Source organism: Balearica regulorum, chromosome 3 (assembly GCF_011004875.1).
Source record: "Balearica regulorum gibbericeps isolate bBalReg1 chromosome 3, bBalReg1.pri, whole genome shotgun sequence".
NCBI classification, from domain to species: Eukaryota; Metazoa; Chordata; class Aves; order Gruiformes; family Gruidae; genus Balearica; species Balearica regulorum.
The window spans coordinates 107,381,387-107,401,074 of record NC_046186.1 but is presented as its reverse complement, the minus strand read 5'-3'; the positions used below and the strand labels follow the sequence as shown (position 1 = coordinate 107,401,074).

Here is a 19,688-nt window from a genome sequence, read left to right as displayed (position 1 = left end):
TCGTGTGTCTTTAACCCACAGCGGCCAAAACGCGGCGGCGATGGTTTTTTTTTTTTCTTAGTTAACAATGGAAACTTTTTTTTCAGTGTTTCCCTCCAGCCGAGCAGCGCCGAGCGAGCAAAAAAAAAAAAAACCAAAAAAAAACTTGTTCCGCTGAGTTCAACCCCAGACAGGCTCACAACTTCCTTCCTGCTCTCCTACCCCCTCCCTCCGCTCTCCTCCTTCTCCTCGCCGCTCCTCTCCCTCTCCTCCTCTCTCCGCCTTTCCAGCCGCACCGGGAGCGGGCGCCGGGGCCGCGGCGCGGACCTGGCCGGAGCGCGGAGCCGCCCGCTCCCGCACAGCCTCCGTCGCCGAAGCGCGGAGAGGGAGAGCCCGGCGCCCCCCGGCCCCCCCGCGGGGCGAGGAAAGCCGTTTGAGGCTGCGGAGAGAGCGGGACTCCCGGCCGTGCACCGCGCCCGCGGAGATGGTTTCTGCAGCGACCTACGGCCGCCGGCGCCGGCGGGTGCTGCCGGGCGACGCGCACTGAGGACGGGCGCGGATCCTGCTCCCAGGTAAGTCGCCGGCGGGTGGGGGGGGGGACGCGGCCGCCCCCTCCGCCGGGGTAACTCCCGAGCAGCCGCGCCGGGGGCCCCCGCGGACGGTGCGCGGTTCCAGCCGGGCCCCGCGGGGAGGAAGGGGCGAGATGGAGGCGGGCAGAAGGGGCAGGGTGCCGCTCCGGGAACGAGCGGGCTGTCCCGTACTCTGCCCTGGCCCCAAGCAGGCTGTCCCGCACCCAAAATCTGACCGAGCACCTTGTGCCGGTGCTCGCTTTCACACCCGAGCCACAGTGCTGGGAGCGTTGCAGTGCCGGGGATCCGTGCAAAGAGGGGGTGTCCGCACCAGCTGGGGTCTGCGGAGCCTCGTACTTGCCTCCAAGCAGTGCCTGGAGGGGTGGGGAGCCTTTTGGTCCCCAGTCACTGAGAACCGCGCTTGGACCTGTGAGCATTTATCTGCCAGGAGCCTCTCAGGGACGCACAGGGGTACTGCGGATGGCATCGCACACGAGTGGTTCCAAAGACGTGCACCCCCATAGCCAGAGTTAGCACACATATGCGTAAACAAGCCTGCACGCTCATGTAGGCAGCGTGTTTGTGTAAATCTCATGGGTTCCCATGAGAGCATGGGGTGGGCATTGCACCTCCAGCGGCACACTGAGCAAATGGACGTGAAGAAGGCACACTGACGTACAGAAGGGCACAGAGAGCCACCTGCAAAAGCAGGGTCCTCTCACATGTGTACACACTCACACACACACGAGGGCAAACGACACCACACATGTCCGTACATGGGATACGGGCTGTGACTTGGAGGCACTTGCAGCGGTCGATGCCCCAGAAGGCAGATGTGCACAGAGGAGGCACGTTTAGACAGGGCACACGTGAAGATCTGCAAAGCCGTGTTGTTGCACATGGTAAGTTAGGGGAGTAGTGGAGACAGGGTCCCATACCATACGAAACTGTGCAAGCAGGGGGCCTTCACGTGTATCACTGAACAGAAATCCATGCCTGAGGCTTGGTCTCAGTTGAAGGTGACAAACCAGAAAGTGGCAAATTTGAGCTGTTTGGAGTTTTTCCCTTCCTTCAGAAAATGTCAGCTTTTGGGGCCAAAACCTGAAAGCTGCCAACTTTCAGCTCACACCAGCTGACCATAACTCCCTAATTCTGTTGCGGGAACAGCTGCTGGCTGTGTGTCCTCTCGGACACCGCTACCGCAGCTGCGTCGACAGGCAACCTGGAGAGGGGGCAGGGAAGGCAGGAAAGAGGGAAACAGCCCCAAACCTGATTTCCCCTTGGCTCAGACCCTGCTGATGACCAGGCTGGGCCATGTCCCCAGGGGTGGCACAATGGGGATGCATGCAGGTGTGTGCAGGGATGGGGGGGGCACACAGGAAGGAAAGAGTCCGGCCAGCTGTTTGCACAGCTGGAAGGTGAGTTTAGGGGAGGCACAGAGCTACTCTGACCTGTTGTCTCTCTCTCTCTCTCTGCCCCCAGCTGTCCCGTTATATGGAGCTGCGGGTCGGGGCCAGCCCAGCTCCCCTGCTGCCTCCCGGCGATGCTGCTGGTCCTGGCGTGGAGAGACCCTCGGCAGCCCCGTGGAGCCTGAGCGCCGAGGCGGCAGTGGCGGCGGCCCCCCTGTGCGCCCCGGCTGACTACTATGGCCGTGTACTGCTATGCGCTCAATAGCTTGGTGATGATGAATAGCAACAGCGAGGTGACAAGCGGCAGGAGCAAGACGCCGCCTCCCGGACAAGGGCTGCCCAGGGGCCCGGAGACACCCAGCAGCTGCTGCCCGCTCCCTGTCTTCAGCCCGGCCCCCGTGCCGCCCCGCTCCCCGCGACGTGGCCCTGCTTTCCTCTTCCCGCCGCTCGAGGAGTCCCCGCGGCAGCCGGGCAGCCCGGGGGGGCGGCGGGGCAGCCGGGGTGAAGAGGGGCAGCTAGGAACCCCCACAGCGTGGCAACTTCAGCGGGAGCTGCACAACGTCCAGGTGAACCAGAAAGTGGGGCTCTTCGAGGCACATATCCAGGCGCACAGCTCCACTACCCAGCCGCCACGGAGCCCGCGGCCATCCTCGCCCCGGCCCCGGCCCATCAGCCCCACGGCGCCGATGGTGGGACTTGGAACCGGACCCCGGCCACGAGCCTATGGCGACAGCGAGGCCCCCACTGTTGGTGGGGTGCAGGTCTGGCCGAGCACTGCAGAGCCCTCAGGGAGGCCGGTCGTGATGGTGGTCCCAGCTGTGGGGCTGGCGGAGGGCAGCAGCCCCCTGGAGCCATCAGGACCTGGATCACGGCGAGGTGAGGTGGTCATGGCTCCCACAGGACTTGAGGGCCAGTGCCCATCTGTTGGCGGGAGCATCCCCGCCGTCATCGTCACGGACCTGGGGGGCCCGGAGGAGGAGGCAGGCACCGTGCCCCCCGGCAGCCTGCCTGTCCGGAAGCTGTCGTCGTCGTCAGCCTCTTCCACTGGCTTCTCCTCATCCTGGGAGGAGTCTGAGGAGGACATCTCCAGTGACCCCGAGCGTACCCTGGACCAGACACCGGCCTTCCTGCAGACCCTGGACCAGCAGAAGCCCCGAGTGGTGAGTCTTGCACCAGTCTCGGGGAGGTGGGGTGAGGGCTGGCAGCATCCCCGCTCCAAGGCACAGCTGCAGCAGGAGGACAGAGGTCTGTCACAGCAGAGGTCTGCAGAGAAACTTTCCGTTTGCTCGGCAGTGCTTGCTTTCCCTTACATGAAAAGCTTATCCCTGTTCCTAGTCTGAAAATCCCCTGCTTGCAGGAGAGAGCAGCGGTACCCGTCCCAGTGTGCATGGTCCTTGCAGAGCTTCCCTGGCGCTGCAGTTGCCCACCAGCATGCTTATCCTGCACCCACGGACTGCAGCCTTCTGCTGACATGTGGTTACGAGCCTCAGCTTTCCCTCAGCACAGCTTCCCTGGGTGCTGGAGGTTTCCCATGATTTACATGAGCCTAAGGGAGAATTTATTTCCTCCTTGGAGTTGAAACTGTGTGGGCTGTGTTAAAATTTATACTGATGCCCATCACCATAGTGTCTGTGTGCCTTTCACATGGAAGCAAAAATCTCTAGAATTTCTGGTAATTCCCCTTTTGAATAAAACTTTTTGCTTGTGGGGGGTATCTTATATTTTAGGTAAGCATATTTTTATTAGGTATTTATATTAAGTTCATTTGTTTCTGGATCTTTGGTTGTTGTGGGGCTGGTTGGGAGGCTTCAGGAGAGAGAAAGCATCAGTGTTGTATTACCCTTAGAGCAGAAAGGTCTCCTCAGAGAGGAGAGCATTGAGGTGCTCTCCGCTCGTGGGATTTCTTGCGTCACTTGGGGAGTTTGTTCCATGTCTGAATGCTCTGCACAGAGCATGCTTTGCTCTGAGCTGTCTACACAATTTATCCAGAGGGCTTTGAACCACTTTACCCCAGTGCAGGGCACCCATCACGAGGTTCTCCGACCAGCACATGGGATCTCCCATCTTCTGGCTGTGAGACATTACATTGATTTGAGCTCAGTGCTGGAACCTCGCATTGGCAAACCCTGAAAAATGCAGGGCAACCTAGTGGCTCCTTAATTTTAAAGAGCTTGATAAAGGCCCATCGACTTTCAGTGATGTGGTTCGCTATGTTTAACTTTACGTAGACACATGATAGTGAAACTCTTGCTAAGCTCAATGACATGAGGAAGACCAGTGCAGGGAAACATCTAAGTAAAGTGAAGGGATCAAACTCACAAAGAACTGACAGACTCTGGTTTGTAAAGCACTCAGCAATAAAAATAAATATTTTTGCTTTTCTACTTGTTTCATCCTGTTCCAAGAACTCAGGCTCAGTTCTGCTCAGGACGGAGAAGCAGTTGAGTAAAAGCACAGTTAATGAAGTTACGAGTCTGTGGCTCATCGTGTTTGCAGAGAGTTTTGTATTTTGGGGCTCTCAACTGATGAATCAGCTTGCTCCTTTTGGGAGCTGCTACAATCCCTCTGCTGATTAAATTCTGCTGGTTCTGTGTGCATGAGCTGTAGTAATCGCTGCTCTATTCTCCATACTAATGACTGTTCCTAGCGCCAGATCCCACTGATTTGCTGCTGAAAACAGTTCACTGATGGGCAAAATCATGCCTGATGCTCTTGTGGAAAGCTTCCTGGAGCCTCAAGTTGACTCTGCGCAGCCTCCCGTGGCCTCCAGCGAGCTCAGCCAGGCCGGTGGCTCGGCAGTGAACAGGCAAGGCTCGTTTATATTGCCAAATGGCCTGGATCACAGCGAGCTCAGATCAGGTCTAAGATCAGAGTAACTCTGCTGGACTCAGTGGGACTACTCCTAGCTAAATGAGATGAAGATCTGGTCCAAAACGTGTCAGGCAGCCTGAAGAGGTGCCCTTGATTTTGTGTTTCAGTGCTGGAGTCGTCTCAGCAGGGGCGGCTGGGCTAATTTGCAATGATACTTTCCGCTGGGCTCCACAGGTCCCGTGCAGGGCTGATCACTGGCTTTGGCAGGTTATAGTCAACTTCTCAGCAGGATCATGCGCAAATGCCCAGTAATTCAAAGCTGATTCATGTAAATAACACCCAACTTTGTGTACCGGTTGGCAACATCTTTTAAATCCATAATGACAGCAGAAGGCAGCTACTGAAACAGTCTCAGGTTGCACACTCATTTGTTTTCATGAACTCACTATTTCCTTTTAACAATGCACATGGTCTGGAAATGAGTTGTGTAATGAGGGAGAATATGTGAGAAGCTCTCTCCGCAACTCATGCTTTTCCGTCAAAATAAATCCTGGGAGGCCTCGGCCGACAGAAACCAACATAGTGCCTCTGAGTGGAGTAGATAAACGCTGGGCAGGCAGAGAGCCCTGCCTGTCTGCACCGGGTTGCTGCTCTCGCAGGGGAAGGTGATTGTACCTGGAGGAGAGGTAATGACGAGCAACAGGAAAGCAGTTCTTGCTGCAGATATGGTCTGCGCCGCACATCTCGCATAGCATGTTTACAGATTTGATAAACAGCAGGCTTGCTTCTGCCCTTCCTTTCTGGAGGCCGTCTGGCTTAGCAAATCTGTTAGGGATGTCCGGCTGTCTATTGTAGTTCCTCCTGGCGTCCTCGGGAAACGGGCAGATCCCTCCGGCTGGCACAGACTCGTCCTCCTTTTGTACGGCAGGTAGGAAACTTTATTTGCAGTTGGGCCTGCAAATTGGCCAGTAGGAAAATGACGTTGCCTAGTGAAAGGGAGGGAGGGAGTGTGGCCACTTTTTTGGACACCGTGACCTGGAGCAGCTCTGTGGCCGATACGGGCTCTGCCTTTGTTTATTTAAATGGTTTACTCAGTGCGCTGCCTGTACCTGGAGTGCTGAGGTGCCTGGTGGGCTGCGCAGCGCTGGGGAACAGTGGCCATGCTGTGATTATAGCCAACTTCTGAAGTGCAGTGACAGTAAGAGCAATTTGATGTTTTGCTGTTGTCTAATTGCAAGTCCACTTCAGGTCTGAGTAAGCCTCCATGTAAGGGCTTTTGCAGCTGTGGCTTTCCCCAGGCTGTGGGCTGCTGTGCCGGAGAAACCCCACGCTTGTTTATTGATGCTTGCAAGGTTTCAAAGACACTTGAGCAGTTACACTTCTCGGGCTGTGTGGGAGGGACGGCCTGTCCAGGCAGCAGTTGGGATGGGGACGCTGCGGTTTGACAACGCCGCAGGGCAGCGCTGGCTGCACGCCCCCTGCGACAGCAACGCGGGCGGTTTGGGGAAGGAGCAGGTGCCTCCGCTCACCCACCGCCCAAGCCCAGGGGACGCTGCGGCTGTTGGAAGGTGCCTGTCTCTGTCACAGCACCTCTCGTGCTGAGGGAGGATTTCTCCCCACCTGGCTGATCATAGAGGTTGGGTACATAGGGGGGTGAGAAGGTGCTCCCTGTCCCAGGCTCCGAGTGGCACAGGTAGCCCAAGATGGCGGCCCGGCTCCTAAGGGGAATTTCACACCCAAAATAAGCCCCGTTCTAACTGTGACTCCCATTGACTTCGATGGGAAAATACGAGTCTATGAGTTTTGCTGTTCCTGGGGGACCCTGTCTGCTCTTCCCGAGGGAGAGCTGATAGACCAAGGTGTACTTGGCAGCAGGAGGCTTGGCCCCAGTCATGGAGGCTGGCTGCGCTCCTTAAGGGAAAGGTATTCCACCGCTTGTCATTGCAGTGAGTTGTCATCATTGACCTAAATCCCCTAGTTTGTCAATTCCTTGGCAACTAGAGACAAAGCAACAAACGAGGGGGGGAAAGGCAGAAATTGTGCAAGTACGTACTATAGAAAAATAACATGTCAAGGGGAAAAAACCCACCTTCCTGGAAAAACAGCGCAAGACACTGCAGTGTTCCTCTTCCTGGCTTTCCCACAGCCGCTGTGGAAACACAAGGACATATGGCAGAATAGTAATCAAGTGACTCTCGGTACATTGTGAAACCTCTGCTCCTTTCGACAGGCAGAGCAGCTTGCTCAGGATAGGAGACTTCCATTAACCTGTGCAAAATGGCAAGAGCTTTTGGATAAAGCTAATGGGATTGCTGCTGACAGGTGATTTTTTTTTTTTAATTGATTTGTTTGACTCACAATGACTATAACGCATTTCTGAAAGGAGCCAAGTTTAGATAGGGTTAGTGTCAGCCAAGGGCCTGTGGGACCCTTGCTTATTTCTTTGAGATGTTCCAAGGCATAACCTGACAACAGCACTCCTGATTTGTTCCTACAAAAATCAGTCAAATTAAATACGCTTTCATTAGCTTTCCTAGCTGTCACTGGGATCAGGAAGTCTCTGTGTAACAGAAACCATGACCACATGGCTACGGTGATGCATGCAAGCCCTGTGAATATATTCTTTATGCTGACTGTGTTTATGTATTTTACTCCTTCCTCCCACCATGTTTGTCTTAAAAGCCACTAAGCTTATGAGTTGGTGAGTGGTATCACCAATTTAGTATCAATATAATGTCTAGCATGTTAAGGCCCTGCTTGCTTGCTCTGAAGAGCGACTGTAACCCTCGTAATGCGTACCATTGCCCGGGGAAGGTGCTTAGCACATGGAAGCTGCCAAAGGATGGGGCCTCCTTCAGCCCTGCTCTGGGAAGGCCAAGAGGAAGAGGAGAATGAGGTGGGCACCTCTGTGTTTGCTCTCTCAGAGCACCACGCTCAGCAGACCTGACAGCACGGCATGGTTTGTCTGCTGGGACGAGATCAGGACCCCCGGGTGCTTGGCGTGCTGGGTAGAGCTTCAGGTTCTTCATAGAGGGAGGCTGCGCGCTCTGGGGAGTTCACAAAGCACCACTCTCTATTTGGTAGCTTAGCTTCTACCTACTCATGTGGCCTTCTCAGGGAACAAGCAGCGTTTTTATGGGCTCCCACCCACGGAGGCTAAGTGAAGATGCAGCCATAACCCAATGGGAGATGAACGATGCTATTTCAAGTCCATTTTCATCAGCTCGTTGGGAAGGGTTTCTTCTCTGCTCACATTCTCCGTGACTGACAGCGCAGGAATTACATGACACATAGCAGATCCTTTTCATAGGGGGACTTACTTGCTAGCACAGCTGCTGTCTCTTGCATTTTTATTTTTATTTTTTTCAAACAATTTCACACTAAGGCATTCATAAAAAGTGGAAAAAAGCCCAAAGCGTTTCTGAGGTGCAGGAAGAACAAATATTAGGCCCATCATCCTTAGGTTCCCCAGCTCTGGAGACAGCCAGGTTTCCTCTCCTTCTGTCAGGAATCGCAGAATCACAGGATGACAGAAGCTGGGCTGGTTGGACCCTTCAGGTGTTAAGCTGTGTGTCCGCAGAGTGAAGTTCCCGGATCAGCGGAAAATTTGCAGTTTTGTCTTTACCTTTTTAGAGCCTTGCAATGACAAAAAAAATCAAACCGTAGTCAACACCTGTCTCATGTTTTCCATGTTATTTCTTTAATGTGTTAGGACAGATTTGCATTTGAAGAAAATTTTAGTGCAGCACTGAGCTCTCATGCCATGTGATGACTGAAAGCCACTGCTGAGCTAATGTTTTCTTTACATGTAAATCTGCTCTAACTCACTAGAGAAATAATGGCATCTATGTATGATGTTAAATGTTGCTTTGGCTAAGATTAGTCTTCTGTAATTGTTAGAGATTATTTTGTTTATACCAGTAGGTAAATTTGTGCAGTAAATTTGACCTGCTTTCTTCCAATGAAGCCTAGCCAAGCTTTCTAAGAAAGATATGTTAATATTTAACAGACAGTGAAAACTAAATGTTAACATTTTCAAATCACTGAGTAACTTCAGAGTCTAATCCCTATTCTCAAATGTGACTTTTCAGGGAATGTGGTCTTCCACACTTGCTGGGTCACTCAAAATGGCCCTTTTATAGAATTCATCACTGGATGTTTCCTCGGGATAAGTCTTCTCCTGAGGTACCTTTCTTTGTTGACATTGACTGGATCTTGAGGACTAGCCCAGGAGTGTGCTTAAGACAGAGGAATCTGTTTCTAAAGTACTCATGAATGTCTTCTATAAATTTTTTTGGAATTTCAGTCTTGTTCATACCATAAAAAGCCAGGTCATGCATAGCCTGCACAACGGCTGCAAGTAATTCAGGAAGCTGTTCCAGTCTGAGGTCTACCAGCTTCAAAGCAAGTGCCTCTGATTTGGCTTTTAAATCAGTGTTTAGGCAGCAAAATGTGTGATTTGCTCTGTAACAGGGATGATCACCCAGCAGTGCCTTTCAGCATGAGTTGGCGTGGGTATGTTCAGAAGCTCGGGGTCTCCAGCTGCGAGTTTCGGTCTGGGCGTATACACCATGAATGTGCTCAGGGTCGGTGGAAGCTTTTGGAAAACGTATTTTGCAGCTGCTCCTTTCCCAGCCATGGTGGGAGTTCACTGGCACAGAGCTGCTGTCACGGCTGCGTTCCTCTGGAGATCCTCACTGCCGTAGTCAGCCACGGGTTGCGTTGACTGAGTGCCGGCGTTTTCTGACCTTAGTTTCTCAGAGGCAGGCAATACCTGCTGCGAGCTGCTAAGACCCATATTAGTCTTTTCCCTCTCATGGTACTTCTTTCAATGTTATCATACATTTCAGCCATGAGAAGAATAAGTGATGTTTTATAGTAAAGAACGTTCTTTTCATTAATGACGTGGAATAAGAGACAGCCTAGTAGAAGGAATTCAATTATTCCTTTCAGATCTAAGATTTATTGCTAGCCAAAACACAAGGATTGCTTTTGGAAGGAGAAGTAGGGGGTAAAACAACAAGTGCTCAGCACTTACAACTTCTTCTTGTAAGCAGTACAGTGTATTATCTGATCAGCGCTGCACAACAGGAACTGCATTAGCATTCAGCACTGTTGCGGTTTTAAGTAATAGTAAAGCATCCCTCGTCTCCCTGAAAGACATATATGGGTTCTGGAGTGACATACTGACAGACATTTTAATGGGTTTGATTCAAAGGACCGAATCTGATTGTCTCTTCACTGTTTGCTTCACACTTTTGATTTGCAGAGAGGTCGGCACCTGCAGTTGCTGTGGTGTGGACCTCGCTGAATTGATGTGAGTTTTTTGCCTAGGCTTTCATCCTTGACTTTTGAGTCTTGTACTTGGGGTTTTGGAAAATAGAGTTCTTGCACTGTGTGAAGCAGAGGGAAATCTTCATTGTCACAAAACTCCCTTCAGCCTGAATGCTTTGGGCTTTGCCTGAATGACGACCAGCGTATCAGCACCAGGAATAACCAGCACAACTTGTGTCTTGGTAGGATGGCTATACCAGGGAGCAGGTACAACCCTCTCCTGTCAGCGTTTGCAGAAGGGACCGTCAGAAACAGTGGCACCAAGTGGAAGTTAGCAGAGGGCTAAACAACAGGCAGCACCTACCTTCAGCATCACCTCCTCCTCCCCCTTCGCTTCCTGTCCCTTTGCCCTTGCTTGGGCAATTCATCTGCAGCAAGATAAAATCAAAGAACCCTCTTCCTTTGCTAAACAATTTGCTCCTTTTGTTAGGGTCAGATAAAATGCTGATAAAAGCTGTTGTAGCTCCGCTGAAGCCAGCAGGAGCATGCTGCAGATTTGGCCCTTGATCGTTTTTTCGCCTTGCTCTCCCCTGCATGTATCCAGTTACATCGGGCAGTAAATCCAGCATGAAACTGAATTAATGAAGCAGAGACACGGTCCCCGTGGGAGTTTTGCCCACTGATAGGTACAGTCCTTCGGAGCCTTTGGGGACAGGAGTTTTATAAACAGAAGGACCTGCAGGGTGGCTTTTTGGAAAGTGCATTGTAGGGTTGGGTGTTTTTCTCTCATTCCGCGCTAAACAATCTCCGACCCCTGCTGACTGGGAGAAGGGCAGGAGCGGAGCCGTGTTCGTTGCAGCCGTACTTTGAGAGGGCGTTTTGGAGAGGCACAGGAATAGCTTTTACCCCATGGAGCTAAACGCATTCAAAACGTTTTCCTTAAACGGGTACTTAAATACCGCCGTGGAGGGATCCCGGGTGTACCCCTCAAAAGAGAGGAGAGCGGGGCGCCGAGGCGGGGCAGGGGTGAGGAGGAGGCGAGCAGGCTCCTTCTCACCATGTGGCCCGTAGGACTTGCCCTGCCGGTGGCCGCAAGCCCCATTAGATAGCCAGGGGCATCCTCCCGCTGCAAGGTACAGAGCAGCCGGGGGAGAATGAGCAACGTGTCCAAATGTAATGTGGTTGCTATTACGGGTAATATATGTTTAACACTCTGCAGGGACCGTTCAAGCCTGCATCTGTAGGAAGGGGAAAAAAGTCAGGTTTGTTTTTTTGGCAGACTGCAGATCAGAGAGTCCAATCTGCAATCTCTCTTGGTATGTTTTATGTGGGTGGGTTTTGTTAAGTTACAGGCAAAGTTATTGCACCCCTAAGCTACTCACATTAAATGTTTCTCCAATTTTAGCAACATTCTTTCCAGGCTCAGCTACATTTGTTTTTATCTTCTCTATGGCAATTGATGATCTAAGTCTGAAATGTATAACTCCGCAGGATCTCCTGTTATATATTTCTTCCACAGCTGTAGCTGAATCAGGACAGTATAATCCAATGACATGTTGTAATGCCTAATGCTTTCTTTAATGCGTTCCAGATTAAAGGAGTCAGCAAAGTTTACATATCCAAAGTAATAAATTTAAGCAATAATAACGAGAAATCCCGAACCATGATTGTATCTTGAAAGTGTTGGGTTTTTTTTTTCCTCCCATCTTCTCTGGTCTGGCTAAAGTCTGTTTGTGGGAAACTCAACAGGACAGATAAAAGATGATGAGACAAACAACTTAATCCCTTAATAATGTCAAGTGGAAAATCCAACAACAGATTGGCAAGGAACTCAAATAACAACTGCAAAGTGGCCCTTACTGAGGACTACAGACCTAGTTTAAAAGGCTGAGCTTGGGATATAATTAGAGATGAGCCTGAATTAGTGCCCACAGGTTCAAACATTTCTTTGAACTCTGAAATGGAGCCCAATTCCATTTTTTTATCCATGCCTGCATAGCATCGGCTTAGGTCCACCGAAGCCAGCTCAGCATCGCCTCGTACCTCGTGCTGCCCTCGGTACCCACACAAAGTGACCGTGAAAGGCCCCGGCGTGGTATTTCCACCTCTGGGTGCTGTTGCTGATGAGACCGTGGGATAGCAGTGAGTCCACGCTGCCCAGGTAGGTGCCCACCGTGGCGGCGCGAGGAGGAGGAGAGCTGGGCACCGCTTGCTGGCACCATGCTGGCCTCCCAGTCCCACCAGCTCATCCTGCTCTTGCCCAGGACTGGCACACAGCTGCACCCCCCGTGCAGCAACCCCCATTCCTGCTGCTTTAGGGCAGTCCCAGGCTGCCATTAATAGACGTGCCTTAGAAGCAAGGCATGTGGTCGTAGAAGTAGGAGGCACTCGGAAATGCAATTGCCAAGCAGCTTCAGGAAGAGCGTGTTAATTATTATCTCCACTTAGAGCTGACAGCCCTTCACCCTGGGGTTTCGTGGTGGGAATGTGTTACTGGGGTGGAGACCAAGGCATCCAGAAAGGAAATGAAGGAAAGAGATTTTAGAACTGTGTCTTATCTCTCTCCACCTGAGTTACTGTTGTATTTTAAAAGAATATGTGAAACCCATTGTTTGAAAAAACCCTGACAAGTGTGCTCTCCCAGCTCCATTGTTTTAATGTTCTCCTAGGAATTTGTATATAAAATGTTCCCAATCCAGTTTATCTCTCTCTGCTTGACAAATCCTGTGTTTCCCTTCCGTACTTTTTTAGCAGAGTGGGAACTAACCTTGATCTTTTTGCAAAGCCAACAGAACTGCCTTGTCGGGTGTCACGTTGCCACCTTCACACACAAACAGTGCGTGTCGCGGTTTTTGAGCAAGATGTACCGCCACTGAAAAGAAGTCTGTGTAAAGCCCATACATTCAAGATGAACTTTTGGAAAAGCAGCTCTGAACTGAACCAGACCCTCTCTCGGAGGAGGGAGCAAGTAATGTCATCTGGCTCTTGTGGAATCCCCCTTGCACAGCAGGTTAAAACAAATGGTCCGAAACCAGGGATACAGCTGAGCTCCTCCACCGTTAGCAGCCCCTCATCTATGTCTCATCTCCAGGACAAAAGACTTGGCCTCTCTCCTCAGGTCACTGTTTTCTCATGTTACCCTTCGTTGCTGCAATGGCTTTTTTGAGCCAAGGAAGGCAGCGTGGGAGTCCAGGTGGTCAGAAGCGACCGTAACATTGGCCAAGTGCTGAGCCAATAACAAGAGGGAAATGCAGAGGTAGCACGATGCCACCTTGTCTATTCTTGTCTGTCCCTGTACTGTGCAGCCTGACCAGCTCTGATATTTGGTCTTGGAGCTTTTGGGCAGCTCAGAGGCAGTTCCAGATCCCAGGTTTGTTCTTGTGGACGGGAACCCTTCCCAGAAGGCAGAAAGCTCAGAGGAGCCTGTTTAATATAGGCTGATCTCATGCTTGAGCATACGCAGGAGTTGACCTTTCAGCACTGAAATAAGAAGTGATGGGAATAGAATAAATCACAGCCTTGAAAGAAAAGCCAAGTAGCTTAGACTTGCACCTCAGGAGAAGGAGTCAAGGTTGGGAGGCTGAGAGAGCTGCAGAGGGGCCAAACGACAGAGTCGAAAAGCAATCTTTCAGCAATGGGTTTGGTGAATCTTTGCAGAGGAAGCCTGCAGAGGAAAGGCTATTGAGATGTGAAATTGAGATATGAGGTGATGAGCCCTGGAGGTGAATTTTAGTCGGGTGGGTAGGTTGGAAAGACTCTGTTAGGGACGTTATCCTGAATAAATCTGCAAGACTTACAGATAGGTTGGATGTGAGGACTGCAAGAAAGAGATCCAGGTTTTCCACTTGCTAAAAGTTTCAGGGTAGGAGCAAAACACTCACAAATGAGAGTGGTAACATTGACACTCGCACTGCAAAGGCATAAATTGTTCTGTGAATTGCCAGGCTGCGAAGAATCAAGCCTCTGTATTGCATTGCAAGCTTCGGAGCCATCATGTTTCCGCTGAAGCTAAAGCCAAAATTTTCATAAACTTGATAGGAGGCAGCTCCGAGCTCCCATGCTACACTGCCCTTAACCTTCAGGGGCCTGGCGTTGAATGCAAAATTTTTCCAAGAGAACCAAAACTCGAAGCACTCCCCTAATATCTGGAAGCCGCAGCGCGATGAGGAACTCCCTCTGCGTGGTGGCTTCTGTTGGAGCCCGACTCCCCGTCCCATCTCAGGAGAGGGCAGATCAGGGCTTTTTCAGGGCAGCCACGGCGGAGGGTCGGGCTGCTCTGTGCCATAGAGCCCATCGCTGCCCAGAGAGATGCTGGGGTTTGCCCTCCTGGCCCGCTCTTCTTCTGGATCGTTTGTGCCGTGGCCCCCAGCCCCGTCCAGACCAACCCTGGCAGGACAGAAGATTGTAGGAGCTGGCTGGAGCTGGGAGAACAGTTTTCTGGCAGAAAGTAAATTTTCCAGCAAATGTCAAGGGGGAGGGGGAGTCAAAATGATTCACAAATTCAAACACATTTTCTGAATAGTTCTGGCCTAGAAAAAAAATACAGAGGTGGGGGAAGAGGGAGGGATGTTAAAAATAGCGATGCGTGTCATTCTGACACTTTCAGAATGAACTGTTTCATTTTGGGAATGGTTTGTTTATGTTTTGCAAGCATTTGAAATGTAGATTTGATTCAAAATGGCATTTTTCACTTAAAAGTTGACCTCACCACTCGAACACATTGAAAGAAGAAAAGAGAAAAGGTTTTTTAGAACTTACATAACCTGAAATGAAACACCTCCTTTTGCTTTGGCTCCCGATGAGACATTTCAGAGTTTTCCTTCCACAGCCCCACAATTTCAGCTGTGTTCAGCCCAACCTGCACATCTCCTCTCTGGGTTGAGCTCTGATGTAAAACAATCCGTGCTCCGTCCAGCTCCCATGCTGGCCAACCCTTAAGTCTAATGCCATGGAGCAAGTATTTTATTTTAATCTGAGGTCAACCACACTTTGCTGTGATTCAAACTGAAACCTGTGGTATCAAATGAGTAAGAGCCGTAGGTTTTGTAGATAACTGGCAGCTTCTCCGGAAGATGCAATGTCGAACCTCATTTAGAAAAATAACCCAAACTCCTGGGGCCCTGAAATCTGATCTAGAAATCTTCAGAGAAGCCGGAGTTTGCAGACAGCTGAATGGCAGACTTTCACTCCCCCGACACTCACACTGGGCTCATTCAACTGATTCATTAAAGGGAAATGAGCAAACAGCTAGTAATTATTACTTTGCTGTAGCCAAAACGTGCCACAGAGTTTCCCCGGACAGAGGGGAAGGAATGCGCACGTTTGCTATACGATGAGCCGTCATCAAGTTTACTGTCTTTTCTGCCTGGTTGGGACACGTTGTGCCGTTTCCTCAGCTGAAGTCCATCCCTTGGCGTCTGGCGCAGAGCCGCGTTTCCTGACGTTTACTTTGACTGTGTCCTGAGCCCCTTCCCTCTGTGCCTTGGGAGGGTTCGGGCCCAAAAGAGGGAGAAAAAAAGACGCTGCGGTGTGGGACGGCAAACGTTAGCAGCAGCCGCTCTTGGGCAGGGGCCGTAGGAAAGACCTTTTCCATTCGTGGGAAGATCCTGGGTTTTACCTGCCCTAGGAAGGTTTGTAAGCATTTTTGTGGCCCGCTGTAATTTTAGTGTTACTGAAGGGTGGATCTTAATGGTGAGGGCAGGGTATGGATGTTTTTATCATCGGGTCATGTAGAGGCGAGGGGCTGGCAGTGGCCGAGCGGAGGAGCGGGCTGTGCTCCCCGCCGGGATGGCTCTGCCCGCTCTCTGCAGCGGCGCTGGGTCCCCCGGCGTGGGGGGGCGATTGGTGCCTGCAGCGGGGCGAGGAATCGAGGCTAGCATGTATGTACCAGCTCTGCATTGACTGGTAAAACACAAGCTCTCCCCAACATAATGAGGATTGCCTTAGAAACCACCAAATGTTTTGGGTTTTTTTTTTTTTTTTTGGAGGTGCTGGGTTTGATCGATTCTTGTCCTGGTTTCTATGCCTTTAACTTGCACTCGGGGCAATTTTTCAGTCTTGTCTGCAAGCCAGAAGGCTAGAAATGTATTTTCTTTTTAAAAATGAAAGCTCAGAGTCTCAGCCTCCTGACTGCAAAAGCTGGGGGCTGTGAGAACAAGGCAGGGCTCACACTAAGACTGCAAGAGCGGGCAAGCGGACTATTGAAATAGCTGCTTCTCTCGGTCAAGAAATGGGCTGAATGGAAAGAAAGGCCAGAAGGGCAGAGCATGTAAGCCGATTTGGCTTTCCTGTAACGAACGGAGAACGCCAGCTCTCCCTCCCCGCCCCAGATGAAACAAAAAGCCCATACACAACTAAAGCGAAATCTGCCTTTCTGTTTGTACGTGTGTCGTGAGGCCAGGGATAGCAGGTGGCATTCGACTCCCGCATCTCCGCCGAAATTCAGACTCATCTCCCAGGCGAAATCTGGAGGCAGGGGCGCAGATAGAGATACAAGACATACAAGTGGTCACTGGAGAACAAGGACCGTGCAAACTGCACGTGGAGGCTCACACCACTTCTCTGTCAATTTTGGATGTAAAACACAATTTGAAAACTAATCACTTTTTCTGCAGATAAAGATGATTCAGAGATCTTTGACACAAGCCGCTGCCAGGAGATGGGAAGACAGCTCTGATTATATTAAACTTAAAGTGGGGCGGCAGTGCGGATCCTGCTGGCCAGCACTTCAGTGCAGGCTGTAAGATTTTTTAGCAAAAATCTCAACTTCCCAACTCAACAATTGAATTCAGGCAGTGATCTATGGAAGGTTGTACCCGTCTTTTGACAAGGAATCTTAGGCTCTGACAGTGCTCGGAAAGTACCAAGCGAGGTCATTGAACTGTCCTAAACCACGTTGTCATCGAATGGTGCAGAGGTGCTGTGTGAAGTGAGGCCAGGCGTTGTCTCGAGGCTCTAAGGGTGTTTGGATTTCAGTTTCCTCTCGCTGGACACACTGACACGTTCTCCAGTTTGCCTCTTGCATTCAGATGCTGCAGCGTTCACTTTTCTCCTTTCCAGCTGATAGGTGCCTTTGCTCCCCCGGGGGAAGGGGGCGAGGATATTCTTCCTTTTAGCATGTCTTAGAACTACGACACGTTTAAAAGGAATCATCCCCAAAGCACAGGCGTGGAGGTTGGGTGTATCTGTGGTGTATCCTTTTCTCAGGTGCTCCATCTGCAGGGTTAACTGCAGTGAAATCGCACCGGGAGGGCACTTTTGGAGGTAGTATACAACATGCAGATGGACTTCTGGAGAACAGCTGCCTTTGGAAAACTAGCTAAAACTACTGTTGGCGTAACAAACCAAATTAGAATATTTCCAGGATATAAAATTAAGGGAGGAAAGGAGCTTTACTGGCTATTGTCAGAAAACAGTCTTGCGTAACAGCAACATTTTCCATATACTGTGCAATTAAGTTACTTGCTCGGGAATTAAATTGCAAGTCAGTTTAGACAGGGCGGCCAGCTGTAACATAACACACGTTACAACACACATACCGAATGTTATTACTCGGTGTCAGTGTTTATTGAACGGAGTGGGGATTTGAGAAACAAGCTTTGGCCCGGGAAACACTAACAACGTGGTGGCACTTAGCGTCTCTAAAGCAGCGCAGCTAGCGTTAGAATTTTGGGGAATAAATTCTCCAAAGATAAAATACTTCGGAAAATACCTGCTAATCCCTTTAAACCCCTAAGATGTATTAATTTTCATACTGGGTAATGAAAAGCCACAGATTTCACCACTAATCTTGAAAATATCCTGCGGTTTTTGGAAAAGCAAGGGAGACTCCAGGTGTAGGTTCAGTGGCTGATGTTGCAGCGGCCGTTCCAGCTGATCTCACTGGAAAGTGTTTATTTGCTGCTGTCTGCTGGTCCCTCGCTGTCTTCTTTTGCTACTGCAGGAACCAGGGCCAGCAAACAGTGCTCGCTGACTCCTGGAACTACGCTTCCCTCTCGTTTTTATGGAGAAGAATCAACGCTCTAGAACGTCGCTTCGTTTCAGTCGCAAGACTGGAACGAGATCGGGCCAAATCAACTCTGTTGTAGCTCCGTTGAGCCTGGTGGGCTTGCACGAGGGATAAATCTGGTCTGGAGTAAGAATAACACGAAACACAGATGGGCTGGGTTAGTGCATTGTTTATATAAATGGCTAGACGATGGAGATCTGCCCGCATTGCAAAATCCCCCTCCCAGCTGGCTCTGTCAGGGATCCTTTGGAAAGCGCAGCACGGGCAGACCAGCAACAAAACATGGCACAAAGACTGAATTTCCCCTCTCTTCCTACAGCAGGTCTCTTGTGCTCAGAGGTGGGGACCACGCTGGCAATGGTGCGTGGGCTCAGCTCACCAACCGCGCTGAACCAGCATCTCGGGGAGCAGCACAGGTCAGATTGCCGTGCCCTCCGATGGGAGTAAAGTTATAAATACATTTTTGGAGCAAAAATAGGAAGCATCCACCAGAGCTATTTCTGATGACCTCAAAGTAAAGTTAGAATTTGTTTGTTGGCTTTTTTTTTTTTTTTTTCCTCTCTGTTTCTTAGCGGGGCTGCTGAGCTCTCCAGCAGAGCAGGAAGTAGGCTGAGGAGCTGTTTGAGTAACCGGAGTCGTCAGATCAATGGAAAAAATGGTTTGAGTACATTTTGTGAAAGTGCAGCCAACGATTTTGAAATTACTGCAGTTTCTCTTCCTAGATCAGGGCTGTTGTTCATGCCAAGGGGACTTATGTCTACCAGTGCTGTGTCTGTAAGCAAACAGAGCGTTTCTTTTTGATGAGGTACATGATGTGCACCCAGGGGTGAAGCAGAAATCTTTCCTTTGATGTCCTCGGATCAGATTCCAGATGAGTTAATCTCTCAAGATGATCGGGATCCTATGTCATTTTGAAACGGCTACCATGCAATTTAGAGGAAAAATAAACTTGCTTTTACTGGGAGTTGGGCACGGGGAGGTCAGAGTAGGTGAGGAGGGAGGAAGAGGATAAGAGATACCATTTTGCTGTTAAGGAGGAAGATGCGCAGTTCTCAGTCTCAGAATTGAGGCTGGTCCTACATTTTAGTGACACTTGCAGCTTCTTTCATGTTTTGCAAGCTCATCTGAGAATTGAATGGATGCCAAATTAATCTTTCAAGGGAAGCAGAGCTGGGTTGAAAATATCTCCAGCACAGATAATTCAAAGGAAGTGCAACTTTTAAAAAAGCATGTGAAGTGCCTCTAAGAATCTACCTGTTTTTTCCTGTTCTCTTTTTCTCCTTCTTCTCTTTGCTCCCCTTAGTCCCACATTTTGCCTCTCTGCTGTCTGATCATGTCACCATTTCCTTTTTTCCCATTAGTTGTTCTCACAGAGGCATACAAAGGGTTTTCGATCCCGTCACATGCTCCAGCTGGAACTAGAGCACAACTCTTTTCTGACTCTATTTTCTCCAGGATTTTGTCAAGTTTAGCTGCAGACGCTCCCCAGCTTTTCGCTGATTGTCTTTTCAGCTGTCCTCCGCTTGCGACACTCACGTTGCAGCCGGGCAAAGGCCGGTTCAAGCTGCAAAGTGGAGGCGATGCCGTGAGTGCGGGGAGAGCGAGGGGCTGCACGGGTGCCCATGGCGAGCGGGATGG

General features: G+C 50.5%; 1 protein-coding gene across 1 annotated transcript in view; it reads left to right on the top strand.

Annotated features, from left to right (window-relative positions):
* The first annotated feature begins 176 nt into the window (after positions 1-176).
* The window catches only part of ITPKB (inositol-trisphosphate 3-kinase B), a 69,887-nt gene continuing 50,375 nt past the window's right edge, over positions 177-19,688 (top strand). The window contains exons 1-2 of the mRNA XM_075749406.1: positions 177-551; positions 2,031-3,117. Coding sequence (XP_075605521.1) covers positions 2,194-3,117 — 924 coding nt within the window. The 5' untranslated portion in view covers positions 177-551; positions 2,031-2,193. The remainder of the gene's footprint in view (positions 552-2,030; positions 3,118-19,688) is intronic.